The 16,676-nt window shown below is 49.9% G+C and overlaps 2 protein-coding genes across 2 annotated transcripts in view; one reads left to right on the forward strand and one right to left on the reverse strand.

Annotated features, from left to right (window-relative positions):
• The window catches only part of LOC106894883 (collagen and calcium-binding EGF domain-containing protein 1-like), a 182,315-nt gene extending 166,797 nt beyond the window's left edge, over positions 1–15,518 (reverse strand). The window contains exon 1 of the mRNA XM_014953874.1: positions 15,105–15,518. Within this exon, the coding sequence (XP_014809360.1) occupies positions 15,105–15,518 (414 nt within the window). The remainder of the gene's footprint in view (positions 1–15,104) is intronic.
• LOC106894907 (phorbol-12-myristate-13-acetate-induced protein 1-like) lies at positions 15,402–16,038 on the forward strand. Its single transcript, XM_014953903.1, has 2 exons — positions 15,402–15,582; positions 15,910–16,038. Exons 1-2 carry the CDS (start codon positions 15,531–15,533, stop codon positions 16,020–16,022), a joined length of 165 nt encoding a protein of 54 aa, XP_014809389.1. The 5' UTR covers positions 15,402–15,530; the 3' UTR covers positions 16,023–16,038.
• The last annotated feature ends 638 nt before the right edge of the window (positions 16,039–16,676 follow it).

Genomic DNA, 16,676 nt, shown 5'->3' on the forward strand with positions numbered 1-16,676 from the left:
TAAAGAAGAACAGAAGAAATCAAACAGGTCCTGTAGTGAAGTCTGTTGATTGGGAGCTCATGAAACTGCGAGAGAGGGTCAGGCACCACTGAGAGTTCCTGTGATTGTTTCACTTTCCTGTGAAACCCGACATGGCACTGCAGAGGGGATATCCTCTCCCCTGAGCAAGTGGCAGTGGTTAGCACCCCACTCCTCTGGGCATGCCCCCACACAGACACAGAAGAGGGGCAGCACCTCTTAGAGCATCCTCAAATACCCATCACCACAGAAATCAGGACGGGGGGTTGAGGGCTCTGCAAACCAAGCCAACGGCAAAGGAAGAGGAGATGTTGCAAGAGGGGCATGTCTCTGATTGTGCTGCTGGGGTCAGCCAGCAACCCACTGGGGCAGCTCTTTGAGGGTACACCAGTATTAATGGATGGGATCGTGTTTAATTGCTGCAAGTATGAAACCAGGTGATTTCATTTGTTAAATTGAGGCAACAGAAAAGAAGATGGTGTATCCCTTCCCCTGTTCACACATGCTTGTCCCAGTGCCATGAGCCTGGCTCAGTGCCCAGCTCTGAGGGCCACAGAAAAGGATGTAGGGAAGGAGGGCGGTTAATTATCTGATCATTCCTTGGGTGGTCTCTCCTTCAATCTTTGTTCTCTGCACCAATGGCTTGAAAAACAGCAAGAACTTCCATATAGCTTTGTACAATAAATGTCAAAGGAATAAAGGAAAGAGAAAAATTACCTGCTGGGGATTTCCACTGGGAGGCTGTGGTTAGGCTAAAACTCCATTACACAATGGAGCATGGAAAGGATCGGCATTAAATGAAGTCACCTTCCAGCACACTATCTAGCAATTTAATCATGAGCAGAGCATCTGACCCTGCATAACAAGAAGTGACTATTGTCTAGTGTCTGTAGGAGGGAGAGGGGGAAATATATTTATTCCCATAAAGGGTCCTTGGAGGTCTGTGGGGTTTTTTTTGTCTTTTCCCTTTATTTTCCCAGCTTTTGCATTTTTAGTCTCTTTGAGAACATAGTTCAATGGTCTTCGTTGAGTGTAGCTTGCCTCATGGTCCTGTTCATCTCTATGCTTCATCATTTGGAAATAAGTAAAAATTGTCACCTCTCTAAAACTTCAAAGTTTATCCTTTTAAAAGGAGCTCTTCTCCCCATCCCTAACATTGTCAACAGCTGCAATATCCTGAGCTAATCTATACCTAGGACCAAGAATTCCTGATAATTATCAGATAAACAATCAGAGAAACACTATAAAAATGGATTGTAGAGAGGCCTCTTATCCTCTTCTCTTTACCAGCGATTACTGAGCTGTGGAAACATCAATTAAGGCCAAATCAAAGAGGTGTGAAGGTAGATAGATTTTAATCGTGCTGGCTACTGGCAGAAGCACATTTTAAACATGAAGTTTAAAGTTCTTCCATTTCCTCTGCTTCAGTAAATACAAGATGTGTATAGCCCATAATTGCATAGACAAGTTTTGATCACTGCTTCCTCTTTTGCATACAGATTTTTCTCAGTTTTGTTCTTAAACAGACTCACCCATCAGCTGATTTGCTATGCCGATAGGCATAAATTAAAAAGGCTAAGCAGACATCCTTAGAGACACAATAGGCTTGCCCTACATTTACTTCTGTGAATGCGTCTCATCATTCCTGGATTTCTGACAGTTAGTGCGGTTATCTAGCTCACGCGTCTTGCAAATCACCCAAATAAAGAATGAGTCATACTGGCAGAGCTAGCAGAAAAACGATTAGATCATGATCTAGAGCTATGATAACCAGCCTGCAGGTTGGTAACTCCTGTGTAGAATTTAACCACAGAATAGTGCCCAAGTCAAAAGTTCAGAAGAAAACTTACTCTTGTACAATTAAATATAGTTAATTATATTTAATAGGTACCCTTCAAATGTATCTTTGGAATCAGGAGTCCTTATTCTTCTAGGTTGCCAGAAATTGGTAGAGTAAAAGAAGGGAAAGATGACTTCATGCTTGTCCTGTTTTCAGAAGTCCAAGCATCTTCTTTCTCAGGTGTCCCCTAGCCATCATCACAGGCACGTGCCTGAGCTGCCCCTTCCTGGCAATGCTCAGTGTTGCTACGTTGATTCTCCCTCCTACACACAGCGTGGGTCCAAACGCTCTACAACCACAAGAGAAGGTACTGATCCCACTGTCCCAGAGAACACGGTAGCTTTGATCCTCCACTCCAAGAACATTCTTGCCAAGTAGTCCTCGACTCACATTGAGAATTTTCCTCCATCACATTTGCCACATGTCGGTTTTTGGGGGGGGATGGAAGAGCAGCCAGATGCATCCAGCTAGAATGACCTTAGCTATTAAGAGAACAAGCATGAGAAAATCTCTCTCTTCATGGTTGAGCGCACAACACCACTTCAGCAGAAGGCTGCCTTGAGTGCTCCCTCCAAAAAGCTCTGTTCTGCACTGTGCCTTAGCAACAAACTCCTGTGTGTGTAGAGAAGTAAATAGAGGAAAAGAAATAGCAGGTAGAAAATATCTATATGTACCGTAACTGCAGCTCTTACAAGTTCCTTCTCTTTGCTCTATAAACAACACACCATGTTCTGCTCCTGGGAGAAGTCTGTAACCACCAAACCCTCTTATTATCATGAGAGGTCACAGAACAGGCTCCATTTCCTGGCTGCCAACTGCTTGGTTTCTCAACTTGCATTTTTTTTTCCCATGCACGCAGAAGCTGGGTTTAGTGCTTGTTGGATTTGTAAGGTCATGTTCTACTTGTAAGATCCTGCTCTGTTGGGAGGATATTAAAAGTAACTGAAAAAAATAGATAGTCACATAAGAATAAATATGGGAAGTCACAGTTAAGGATATTTCCAATCTTTCTCTAGTAATGAATCTACCAAATATACTATCAAAAGAGCAGTAACGCTGTTGCTTCGGTGTTAGAAGGCAGGCTGTGACAGTTTTTTGACTTACAGGTCACTTTGCTTAGGTATCTCTGAAAGAATGTGATCTTTAACCTCTCATAAGTATCAGGCGAAATGTATTATTCTGGCAATTGCTGTAATAACATGTACACGTCACATTTCCAACCATTGTATTATAAATGATCGATGTAAATTAATAGCGTGATTAATAAAGTTAATAGTAATGCCAATTCAGTATCATGATGCAACAACCCTCACCTCAAATATCTTACAACCTAGGATAACTAGATTACAACAACAAAAAAAATTAAAAGGAAAAAGCGTATAGTCACTTCTTACCAGGTCTGCTTAAATTCTAATGTTTTTCTTTAATGTAAGCATGTGGTTGGTTGGTAGAACATCACCTAGAAGGAAGAGACAAACCCAGAAGCATCACAATAAAAAATAAAAAGAAGTTTAAAAAGGGAAATCTGGGGACAGGGAAACAAATAAATCAGAAATAGGCATTGCAAAAAATATCATGGATAGATACAATGATTATCAGTTGCCAATACTAGATTCAGCACCTTGTTTATTGTGCAAGCTTTGTTGTTGGGGGACAAATTCATAAACAGGGATTCTGGAGATTCTTCCTCATTCCTTGGAGGTTTCCCAGAACTGCAGGTCCAACGGGTCATTGACTGGCTGTCCTCGTGATTCTGTTTTCCCATGTACAGTACCAAGAATTTTTTAACTGAGGTTTTTAAAAGCCTGACAAGATTTTTTACTTGTTGTTTTTGTGGGTGCCGTCATTTTCTGCTTTTTGGCAACTGCTGAGATACCACAAAAGAAGGTGGTTTTCATAGTGATTCACCCCTGAGCCAAAACTGAAAGCTCACATTATTTACTTGAACTAAGCATCCAAACATCTGTGGGCTTCTCTTGTCCGAGCCTTCTGGGTTTTTAGACTTGACACAATCACTGCCAGATTTACTGGCCAAATGTGGAATTCTGTGAGTCTGTGAACTCCTGGACTGGAGACCAGAAGTCACCATTGCTACCATTTGCCAAATGCCAGATGCCACCATTTAACTTTAGATGTAAGGTGACTTCGGCCTGATGTGACTTCTGCTGGGCAACAGAAATGTAAAGCTCAAGGGTGCAATGATTACACCAACAGCCCTGAAGCCAACTGGTCCCACAGTCTGCACCCCTGCATCACTTTCCAACCTGACTGATGGGACGTGGGACCTTCATCACCAGCTTAAGGAGTAGAACATGGTGATGGCAACACCACATCTCCAGAGAAACTGGAGAACTGCAAGGGAAAGCATGGGGCTTTGAGGGCAGCAGCCCCATGTTGCTTGCCTCTTCCCAGCCCAGGCATGTTCCGGCACCCATAGCCACCAGGGACAACCCTGGATGGGTAAGTCACCTCTCACAGGGTCATCAAGGTCACCCCAGTGACCATAGCCCATGGGGTTACCAGCATCACCTGAGCTGGTCATATGCCACAGGATCATAAGGGACAACCCAGAGAGTGGGGATTTCATCCCATAGAGCCACCAGGGCCACCTGAGGGAGACGCATGCCATGGAGATGAGGATCACATCTCATGGGTTCACAAGGGACACCCCGGCAACAACAGGGGAAGCAAGGATGCCTACAGCATAAGAGCCAGCCAGCCATTCTCCTCCCAGCAGGAGGTGAACACCACCTGTGGAGTACAGACCACCAGTCATTGAGGCATCCCTGCAGGAGTGAGTGTGGGCTTGTGGGGCAGCCTGTTCCAGGTGCCCCACAGAAGGGGTTACTAGGTTTCTCCTCCTCCATACCATACTCAGTGGGACCCTACAGCCCTCCTGGTGTGGGACATCCCACCATGCACCTACTCTCTGGTGCACCTTCTAGGGCATTGGCTCGTCAGGGCACACTGCCAGTTCCTCTGAGCACTCAGTAGGCACCTTCAGGGCACATCCCTCTGACATTCCTGCCAGCAGCACTGGGGTCCAGACATGGAAAGTACCCATGACACCTTATCAGCAAAGGGTTCAGTTGACTCCGTGTTGCAAAACTGTTCCCAGCATCCTCCAGAGCTGCAGGGAGGTGGGCAGCGGTTGGTTGCTGTCCAGGGAGGCTCCTCTACCACTTACCCCTTCCCCGCCCTTTCAGAGGCCCTCTGTCACCTCCTCAGCACAACATTCCCCTCTCCTCTCCCTGCTTTCCACCGTGTTCTCCCATAACCACAGACACAGCCTGGTCACACCACCCATCCCTTGACAGGCTCCTGCCACCACCTGACAACTAATTGCCTTGTGTTAAAGAACAAACAAACAAACAAACAAGAAAACAACCCACCCCAAAAAAACAACAACAGCAAAAAAAACCCAACTTCTTGTGTCTTTGAAGATTGAAAGCTCCTTCCAGATTCACAGCCCATGTGCCCTCCCCCACACCAGCTAAACCTCATTGCCCATGACAGGATGATGAAATAGGGAGGGAGGATGTCATCATGACCACAAAGCATGATGCAACCCAAGATGCTGCCACACAAAGTCAACTCCCACACCTGGTTGTGGGACGCAGCCCACATGCTTCCTGACCGTGACCCCCCCTCTGCTTCCTCCCCACATGCATCTGTGCTTCTCTGCTCCTCTCCTGCACATGTGAAGCTGGAGGGGATAGTGCCAACCCTGCCAAGGGGCACAGGGCATGCACACAGCACTCAGACCTGGGAGGGAGGCAGGGAGCAGATGACATCGGCACCTTCCCTTTGGGTGGCCGCACAGAGCGGCCAGAGAATGGAAACAGGTTGTAAAGTGCAAAAAATACTTTGTTGTTGTCAAGTGCAACCCTCTTTTTCCTGTTTCCCCTATTTACTTCTCCTTTATACCCCTTGGAGTTAACCAGTGCATCTGCAGAGAAATCTCTGGTGAGGAAGAACACGGTGTCCTAACCCTCGAAGGGAGACTTCTTATTTCTGGCTTGTTTGTTTGTATGCTTAATGCCAAAGGTCACCCCAGCTGTTTTCTCTCTCCCACCAGTAAACCCCACAACACCCCACAGCAGCACAGCCATGACCAAAAGTGTGCCTGCAGGGCAGAGGATGCAGCACATGACTGTAGGTGTGTGGGAGAAGCTTGTCCCCGTGTTTGGAGCCAGAGTGAACATTGAATGTATCCAGCTCTGTTCTGGTTTTGCTCTCCCTGATGTCACCTGGACATGAGGCAGTCTCGAACGTGGCATTCATTTAGCAAAAGGAGGGGATTACAGCTGTGGGTTGGTGGTGCCACATGGATCTGCTCCCCATAGAAGGGCTTCCCAGAAGCGAAGAGGTGGACATATCCAGCCCTCAAGTCAGCATGGTAGAAGTCAAGTGCTCAGCGAGGACAGCACTCCTGCCTGCCCATGACTGTCTCACCAATCCCAGCACGTCCTCCTCTTCTCTATGAGCTGCTCATGCCTATAGGGAAAGCACCGGGAGCACCTGTTGGCAGGAAGGGACAAACCTCCTTCCGTTTCCATGCAAGGTTATTGTTACCAACACATTTCTTCTTGCAGCCCTTCGTGCCTCTCTAGGCATGCAGCAAATCTGCAGAGCAGCTGTAGGGGACTTTCCATCTCCAAGGAGGCTTTTCGTTTTCTCTCCCATTTAGAACAAGCAGCAAAAGTTGCACACTCCTCCCTCCCCGTGTGTTTCTGTGATGAAAAATAAAACCGAAAAGGAAATGAACTCATTTCAGCGCAGTCAGAAGCAAAGCTTTAAAGTGAAAGTAGCTCATGACATGGGATGTTGTCAGCCCTCTCTTACCAGCTCCACTATCGGTCTAGTGATGAGTCAAGAGGTCTCTCTGGCTTCACAGTCTGTGGCTGTCCTGCCAGCTTTTAGCAAGATGTGATTTCAGGCTGCCTCACTTCTCAGCCAACACAACCTGCCGAAGGATGCTTGTGTAGAAAATTAAGGCAATATAGCAGATTTCACACTGCCACGATACAGCATTGCAGATCCAGAAATGGAAATGGGCCGGCCTCCCCTGGTGATGCTCTGGTAGCTGGAGACTGCCGTACTCACCAGAGCACCCCAAAATAGGTGTATCTTGGCAGTGTGTGTGTAAGGGCACAGCTGCTCCCATACTTCTGCCAGTTTACGAGGTCTTGGGCTGTGTTCATCTACACTCAATATAGTCTCATACTTTTGTGCCTTTTTTTCCTAAACATGTCTTTTGAAATGAAACCCAAATCAGATTCTCATTATTTGTGTTGACAGGACAAGGGGTAACAGTTTTAAACTGGAAGAGGGGAGATTTAGATTAGATACTAGAAAGAAATTCTTTCCTGTGAGGGTGGTGAGACATGGGAACAGGTTCCCCAGAGAAGCTGTGGATGCCCCATCCCTGGAAGTGTTCAAGGCCAGGCTGGATGGGGCTTTGGTCTAGTGGGAGGTGTCCCTGCCCATGGCAGGGGAGTTGGAACTCAATGATCTTTAAGGTCCCTTCCAACCCAAACCATTCTGTGATTCTATGATTCTATTTTCCTTGTTATAGCAAAGAAATGGCCCGAGATCTGCAATCTAATCTCTTATTCCTACAAATCTTTTCCTTGTTATAGAAAAGAAATGGCCCAAGAACTGCAATCTAATCTCTTATTCCTACAAATCACTGACAATTCAATGTCCAGATGGAGATCAGTGAGGAGCAGTGTCACTCAGGAGTTCGCACTGGGACCAGTACTAATTAATATCTTCATCAATGACATAGACGGTGGGATTGAGTGTACCCTCAGCAAGTTGGCAGACGACACCAAGCTGAGGGGTGTGGTTGACACACCTGAGGGACCGGGTGCGGTTGACACACCTGAGGAACACGATGCCATCCTGAGGGACGCAGACAGACTTGAGAAGTGAGCATGTGTCATTCACATGACATGTGAATGTCATGAAGTTCAACACGGCCAAGTGCAACGTTGTGCATCTGGGCTGGGGCAATCCCTGGTATCAGTCATGAAGTTCAACACAGCCAAGTGCAACATCCTGCATCTGGGCTGGGGCAATCCCTGGTATCAATACAGGCTGGAGATGAAGGGATTGAGAGCAGCCCTACCCAGACCAAGGACTTGCGGGTACTGGTGGATGAAAAACTCAACATGACCTGACAATGTGCACGTGGATGAAGGGATTGAGAGCAGCCCTGATCAGAAGGACTTGCAGGTACTGGTGGATGAAAAACTCAACATGAGCTGACAATGTGCACTGAAAAACTCAACATGACCTGACAATGTGCACTGGCAGCTCAGAAAGCCAACTGTCTCCTCCATGCATCAAAAGCAGCATGGCCAGCAGGTAGAGGGAGCTGATTCTGCCCCTCTGCTCCACTCCGTTGAGACCCCACCTGGAGTGCTGCATCCAGCTCTCCTCCATGCATCAAAAGCAGCATGGCCAGCAGGTATTGTCTCCTGGGCTGCATCAAAAACAGCATGGCCAGCAGGTTGAGGGAGCTGATTCTGCCCCTCTGCTCCACTCTGTTGAGACCCCACCTGGAGTACTGACTCCAGCTCTGGACCCCTCAGCACAAGAAGAACATGGGCCTGTTGGAGCAGGTCCAGAGAAGGGCCACAAAAATTATGAGGGGGCTGCAACACCTCTGCTCTGAGGACAGGCCAAGAGAGTTGGGGTTGTTCAGCCTGGAGAGGAGAAGGCTGTGGGGACACCTTACTGTAGCCTTTTAGTACTTAAAGGGATCTTATAAGAAAGATGGGGACAGACTTTTTTTAGCAGGTCCCATGGCAATAGGACAAGGGGTAATGCTTTTAAGCTAATAGAGGGAATATTTCAGACTAGATATAAGGAGATAGTACGAGAGGTAATGCTTTTAAGCTAATAGAGGAAATATTTCAGACTAGCTATAAGGAAGAATTTATATAAGGAAGAATTTTTGTATGATGAAGGTGGTGAAACACTGGCACCAGTTGCCCAGAGAGGTGGTAGATGCCCCACAAAACACTGGCACCGATTGCCCAGAGAGGTGGTAGATGCCCCACCCCTGGAAACATTGTTCAGCCTGGAGAGGAGAAGGCTGTGGGGACACCTTATTGCAGCCTTTCAGTACTTAAAGGGATCTTATAAGAAAGATGGGGACAGACTTTTTTTAGCAGGTCCCATGGCAATAGGACAAGGGGTAATGCTTTTAAGCTAATAGAGGGAATATTTCAGACTAGATATAAGGAAGAATTTTTGTATGATGAAGGTGGTGAAACACTGGCACCAGTTGCCCAGAGAGGTGGTAGATGCCCCACCTCTGGAAACATTCGAGGTCAGGTTAGATGGGGCTCTGAGCAACCTGATCTAGTTGAAGATGTCTCTGCTCATTGCAGGAGGTTGGACTAGGTGACTTTAAAGGTCTCTTTGAATGCAAAGCATTCTATGATTCCATGATTCAAATTATAGAGGAGATCCTATACTAGGTTGGACCACATGACTTTAAAGGTCTCTTTGAATGCAAAGCATTCTATGATTCCATGATTCAAATTATAGAGGAGATCCTATACTTTCTCACAACATTGCAAATACCATCTGCCTTTTCCAGATGGAGAGGTGTTACCGTTACAGTGAATGAAACAGTTAAGCCCTAAAAATTTCAAAGCAGAAGATTTCACAAAAGATGCTGCCTTCCACCTTGGCTCGCTGCCTACCTTCTGCTCTTAATTCTGTTCACCTTTTGACTGCCTTCCACCTTGGCTCACTCCCACCTTCTGCTCTTAATTCTGTTCACCTTTTGCCCTAAGTTCTCCAGTTAAAACCTTTTCCACTTGAAATCTGCTTTGTGGGATTTAGTGTCATTAAGTGCTTCTTTATCCAATTGGAGATTATTCAGACAAGGCACTTCCAAAACCCAGATCAGAGAAAATATTGTTCAGGATAGTCTGAGAAACTTCTAACTGTGCAAAATAGCTCCTGTCCCAAGTGAAGAGCATTGGAAGGGTAGATGGGAGACACTGCAGCACTGAGGAACAGCTTGGTGCCAGACAAGGTATCCCAGGTCACCATGCCAGCGGCCAGCAAAGCTCCTCCGGATTTCCTAATTGTCTTCTCAGACTTCAGTGATTCACAGCAAGTGACTGATAGTGAGCCCTGCGTGGGTTACCAGATTGCTGGCTCAGCTGCAAGGCACAGGCATGCCAGGAAAGCGCCAAGTGTCTCACACATGGGATTTCCCTTTCTTTTTTCAATCCCACATCTGCTGCATTGACTATACACAAAAATTCTGACAAAGTGCAGAGGAGGCGTAAGGAACAGGGGAAACAGGAGGTAGCCAGCGCCTGAAAAAGATCTGGCAGACCAGCAAGCAATGATGAATTCCAGAAATGGAGCGAGCACATTCAAATTCTCAACAAAGATAGCAAGATAGAAAATAACCATAGTCACCATCCAAGGAAGGACTTCTAAAAGCCCAGCAGTGATGGCGCAGCTGTGCTAATGGTATGATTGGCGTTTGCAAAGACACCTACACACACGGAGGAGAGTTCTTCAGCAAACACTCCACCAGCCTCATAAACAGTCATCAAGGCCAATATTTACTTTACTAATACCTACTTCATCTGGATAGCAGTGGCAAAGATCGGCCTTTATTGAGGATATTGCCGCCTTCATGAGTGCTAAAACCCACTTAATTACATAGTGAAATTTGCACTATCTTATATTCTTTTTTAGCTCTTTAGAAAGCTTTTTGGCAACAGGCTAAATTGGGAATGACCTTACGAGGAGCCACCTTCAGTGTGTTCGCTTTCTGCTTTCACAGAAAATTCAGCTCACCAGGTAATCTGGCCCAGCTCATTTAGAATTGACTGTGTAATAACCTAAGACGAGGAAAATTCTATCAACTAGCTTCCTCCCAGCTACTCCTTGACCAAAGAGCACACAGTTGTAATAAACCCTCTAACAGTCCAGCTGTATCAAGGAGGGGCTCTGCTATCCAACCCCATCCTCAACCAAATATTACTGCTGTCAGTAGGAAAACCACTTTGCCCAGCCTGGCTTTGATGGGCACCAGATTGGACACACACGAGCCATCTTTCAGAAGCATTTTGGAAATAATTAGTTCATGCAGCCTGTTTGGCACACTGGTGGTGGCAGAGGAAAAGCTGGGTGTTCACCTCTCTGCCAGTGACAGAATGCTGCAATATATGAACAAGCCATGCAGTTTTGCTGGGAAGATTATATGTTTAAACTTATAAAGGAAGCAGGTGAGAGAGAATTGCACTAGGGAGTGTCTAAGAATTAGTGGTAGGGCCATTAGGTAATATTTAAACAGCAGGTAAAGTCCATGCAATTGGGGGTTACAGCTGAGCAGCAGGCAGGCAGGTCTCCTTAGTTTCTTTTCCTGACTGGTGCTGGATCATATCAGCAACTCAAAGTCGAATTAGCTGCAATATCTCACGTAACTGTATAAATCTGCATTAACCTCTTCCCTCACCGTAGTGGAGGCATCGTCAGCTCAGCAGCAGCAGCAGCTGCTGGAGGCCCAGGCTTTGCCGCAGTTGCCACCAGAAAATCGCTAACACAGAACAAAGCTGTTTCCTCGAAAAGTGAGGTTGAGATTAATGCTTGACACTTGAGGATTTATGAAGCTTTGCTTACAACGGTGAGAGAGATTCCTGGAGGAAAGGCACCAGAGGAGAGCAAACAAAAGAGAGTTTAGAGACTGATTTAAGAAATGGAAAAAAAAAAAAACAAAAGCAAAAAAAAACAAGAAGCAAAAAAAGCCTGCCGAGGCCATCATCACCCTCGCTCTGGGCGGCCGCACCCTCCCGCGCTTTCCCGAAATGACCTTTGGTTTGTGCTCCTGACAATGGAGCCGCGTTTCCTGCTGGGGTGCCGGGACCTGCGGGGATCAACAGGAACTGCCGACCCTGCGGGCTGCAGAAACGGGAAAAGGGAGAGAGAGAGACACACACAAACAGCTTCTCAGCTAACACAGGGGCTGTCAACACCAGGCAGCCTGGGGGAGATGAGAAGACGAACTCCAATAACCAAGAGATTACCGTGGAACCATCTTGAAGCTGATTCAGCACAAAAATCTGAGTTCAGAGATAAAACAGCTCAGTTTCCTTTCTCTCCTACTCTTGATTTCGTTTCTGCAACATTCGATTTCCTTTCAGCAAGCCTGCCCGCTGGTGCTATTCATACTGGGAGTCTGTCACGTGTTGGCTTTCAATAACATGTTCCTGGTTAGACCACATCACCCAGACACCAGCCAAGCTCGGGGCATGTTACCTCAAGATGAGTCTCTCTTCTCAGCTGTGTAATTGTGCTAAACTTTAAATGATCTTAAACACAAATAAACTGGAAGAGTGCTCCGAGGTACTCCTGCTCCTTGGGGTGCTGCTCTGCTCCCTGCCATGGCTGTGCCCACCTGGGGACCCGTGGTCCTACTTGGTGGAGCCAACGGCAAGAAACAGCTTTTGTGGCTGCTCTAGTAGAGCAGCTTCCCAGAGGCCTGTGCTTCCTGCAGCTACACTGCTTTATTTAAGGGAACTGAAACAAAACAACAAAAAAAAGTCAGAGCTCGCTGGTGCCTTGAAACCACAATGGGCTTTTTTTCCTTTTCGCTCTGCCCCTGTTGTGCAATCCTATAATTGGCAGCATGTGCAATCGCCGTGTGCAGCTCCCGCCGTAACGGGCTCTAATCTGTCACACACCAGTAAAAACCTGCGGGGTGGTGGTCCAGGTCCCGAGGTGGTGACAAGCCAGGTCCCCTCTCAGCAGTGGGGCGTCCTGCCTTACACCCCTGCGCTCACACACAGGGCTCTGGCTGCAGTGGTGGGGGGGCACTCAGCAGGGGTGGGCACTTCACATACTCTGGGTCACAGGCGGGTCTGTCTATTACTCTTCACTGTACACTAAAGCCCCACACTGTTCTTACTACCCCTAATACTATTTTAAAACAAAATCAAGGAGATAAATTAATTCCCATGACCGGTTTGTGCCGAGCTGCCCTGGCAGGGAAAGCATCTCCTCTCCCCCCCACGCACAGAAGAAGGTCCCATCTTTCGGTGCTGCTGCAGAGGTACAGGGAGAAGTTGCCTTTAAAGATTGTCCCCCCTTTTGGGTGAGGAAGTGTTGCTAAGCAGGACAGCGTCGAGGTTCATTTCGTTTTGGCCCCAGATTTAAATAACTCGCCCAAGTACTAGTTCTGTCCCCAAATTCACGAAGAAGAACAAGCCCCAGCTCATCCCTGGCTCTGCCTAAACAGGCAAAATAAATGAGCAAAATAACACGTGTGTGCCCAGCAGCGCAAGGGACTGGTGCGTGCCTCTTCCCTGCGGCCAGAGTTCAGGGGCACTTTCCCTGCATTTGGCACTGCGGAGCACTGAGGGCACTGGGGACACATGGAGGTCTCAGTAAGCCCCCCCAGCCCCCTGCACTGGTGTCCTGGAGGGCCTGCTGTGATTTATGGAGCAGCCGTCAGGCTACGGCCGTGAGGCGCAACTCTGAGCACCACGTGCTGCCGACCACAGCATCTCCACCAAGAGGGATGACACATCACACAGCCTGACACGCTCCTCAGCTGTTTACCGGCCTTCCCGCCATGGAAAACCCAACGGACTTGTTTTGAAGAAACCGTTTATGATGTGAAAGGAGTGATGTGGCCAAAGGGCAGCTCTCCCTGACCGCAGCTAGGTTACAAACAAGGGTGTTCACGGCTGAAACGCAACTCTAAACACATCGAGTCAAGCAAATAAGCCGCTATGCCATATGCTGAAGAGCAAGGGTTGAAGGCAATACCTCCTCAAATACATCAGAAGCTCCTCCGAGGCCAAGCTGAGCTGCTCTGACACGTCACAGCCCAGGAGAACACACAGTGGGGTGGGGCGCAGGATGCCAGCACCCAGGCACTGTCTTGGGAATAGCTGTGGAAAAGCCTCATCCAGCTGTAGCCTTCATTTGGACACCTCACCCTGAGAAATGCCTTCTCCATCATCTGGCACCACTGCCTGTCCCACATGCCAGCCCCACGACACTGCTGTGTCTTGCTCTGTGCTCTCTAGCAGGGCTAAGGTTCCCTACACAGGGAGAGAAATCCCAGCCATCTTTCAGGTGTGGCATCACTTCCAGGAAATATGCAGGAGAAAGTGTTGCTGAGCTGAGCTGGTGAACTCACAGAGTCGCCAGCATTTCTAGACACTTGACTTCAGAGGCTCCTATCCCACAGAAAGGAGATTCTCAACAGCCCCTTATGGGTCTGCATTACACTGCGGGGTCTTTTCCTGCTTGGAGGTGTGTTGTGATGGGAGAGGTGGCCATTTACTGGCTTCCAGCCACAAATCAGTTCTTTGTTATGTCTGACCCATCAGTGCTTTCTTTAAATCAAGGTGTTTTCTATTGCTCCCTAAAAAGACCATCCTATGTGCCTCCACACCGAGTAATATCAACTCTCTGAGGGCCAGGAGGCTAATGAGTGACTCACCTATCACTGGCAGCTCTCCCAACACCATCCAGCAATCGCGAAGTCACAAGGGTGACTTCATAATTCCTGCTCCTGTTTCTTGTAAAGATCATCATCTAAGGTTACAGCCAGTGCGGGTAACCTGCCCTGGTGCGTGTCAGCCAGCGACACGCCGAGCGGGCACCGCGCGGCCACGGGGAGGATCCAGCAATGGGAGGGAGCCGCTAAGTCGAAAATGACCCATGAAATGGGCCAGCTTGTTTCCCTATAGCTTGTTCGAAGCCAAGGTCACCCTTGAATAATACCACAGCACTGTGTCAGGAGCATCTCCTGGTTAAGAAAAAGCACAGCCATCCCCCCATGTCTTCTCGCCCTTACACAAGCACACCCCATCCCTTTCTTCTGCTTGGCCAAGAACACCCCATCCTTCCACCTCTTCTTCCTTGGTGCAAGTGCAACCCCATCCCTCTCTCCTGGACTGCCACAAAAGCACAGCCCGCTCTCCCATGTCTTCTTGCCTAGCACAATGACCTCTCTGACTAGAAGATGCAAAGCCCATCCCTCCACCTCTCTTGCCCTACCAGAAGCCCACCTCACGTCTCCATCTCCTCTTGCCTGAGCACACCCCATCCCTCCACCTCTCTTGCCCTACCAGAAGCCCACCTCACACCTCCATCTCCTCTTCCCTGAGCGCACCCTATCCTTCTACCTCTCTTGCCCTACCAGAAGCCCACCCCACACCTACCTCCATCTCCCCTTCTCTAAGCACACCCCATCCTTCCACCTCTTCTCCCCCCAGCGCTCCCAATCCCCCATCTCCCCCCGTTCCCGCACACCCCCGTCCCGCCATTCCTCGTCCCGCAGGGGAGGCGCTGTGCCCGCATCCCGCCCGTCCCGCCCGTCCCGCACTGCCCGGGGCGGGCTCCGGCACGCCGCCACCTGCCCGCCCGGTGCCGGGAGGGGTATGGGGGGGTGGGGGGGAGGGGGAAAGGAGGCGGGGGATGGGATTCCCGCGCGGTTTTCTACGTCACGGCGCGGGGAAAGCCCCGCCGCGCCGCCGCTCTTCTTATTGCCGCGCTCCGCCCCCCTCGGCCAGCACTCCGCCGCCGCCGCCGTCGAGTGCCCATCGCCCCACCGTACGTCTCGCCTCCCCCGGTGCCCATCCCCGCGGTCCTGTATCCACATCCCGGCGTCGCGATGTTACCCGGTCGGACCGTACGGAAAGCGACGCCCCCCGCCGCTCCAGCAGGTACCGGGGGACGGGGGGGTGTGTGTGAAGGGAGCGGGGTGAGGTGGGGACACACACACACACACTCGGGGCAAGGGGGGGGTTCTCCCCCAACGACCGCTGCCCTCCCCGGCTCCAGCACCCGGAGCGGGGGCAGCGCCACCCGGGTGAACGCCGGGAGGGTACCGGGGATGGTGGTGGTGATGGGCAATACTGAGAAAAGGGGGGAAAAAATGAAAAAAAAAGACGAACCCCAAAACAGTATTGCCAAGATGTCATTAAAACTGAAGGTAATTGCGTGCGGGCAGGCGGCGGTGCGTGTGTCTGACGGCTTGTCGTCCCCCGCAGAGCGGGAGGTGGTGGCGGAGTGCGCCCTGCAGCTGCGCAGGATCGGCGACAAGTGGGACCTGCGGCAGAAGATCCTGAACCTCCTGACAAAGCTCTTCTGCCCGGAGACGTGAGCCCCCCCCCCCCACCTCCGTCCACCTCTCTTGCCCTACCAGAAGCCCACCTCACGTCTCCATCTCCTCTTGCCTGAGCACACCCCATCCCTCCACCTCTCTTGCCCTACCAGAAGCCCACCTCACACCTCCATCTCCTCTTCCCTGAGCGCACCCTATCCTTCTACCTCTCTTGCCCTACCAGAAGCCCACCCCACACCTACCTCCATCTCCCCTTCTCTAAGCACACCCCATCCTTCCACCTCTTCTCCCCCCAGCGCTCCCAATCCCCCATCTCCCCCCGTTCCCGCACACCCCCGTCCCGCCATTCCTCGTCCCGCAGGGGAGGCGCTGTGCCCGCATCCCGCCCGTCCCGCCCGTCCCGCACTGCCCGGGGCGGGCTCCGGCACGCCGCCACCTGCCCGCCCGGTGCCGGGAGGGGTATGGGGGGGTGGGGGGGAGGGGGAAAGGAGGCGGGGGATGGGATTCCCGCGCGGTTTTCTACGTCACGGCGCGGGGAAAGCCCCGCCGCGCCGCCGCTCTTCTTATTGCCGCGCTCCGCCCCCCTCGGCCAGCACTCCGCCGCCGCCGCCGTCGAGTGCCCATCGCCCCACCGTACGTCTCGCCTCCCCCGGTGCCCATCCCCGCGGTCCTGTATCCACATCCCGGCGTCGC

This window comes from Calidris pugnax, unplaced genomic scaffold (assembly GCF_001431845.1).
Source record: "Calidris pugnax isolate Ruff unplaced genomic scaffold, ASM143184v1 scaffold178, whole genome shotgun sequence".
Lineage (NCBI taxonomy): Eukaryota > Metazoa > Chordata > Aves > Charadriiformes > Scolopacidae > Calidris > Calidris pugnax.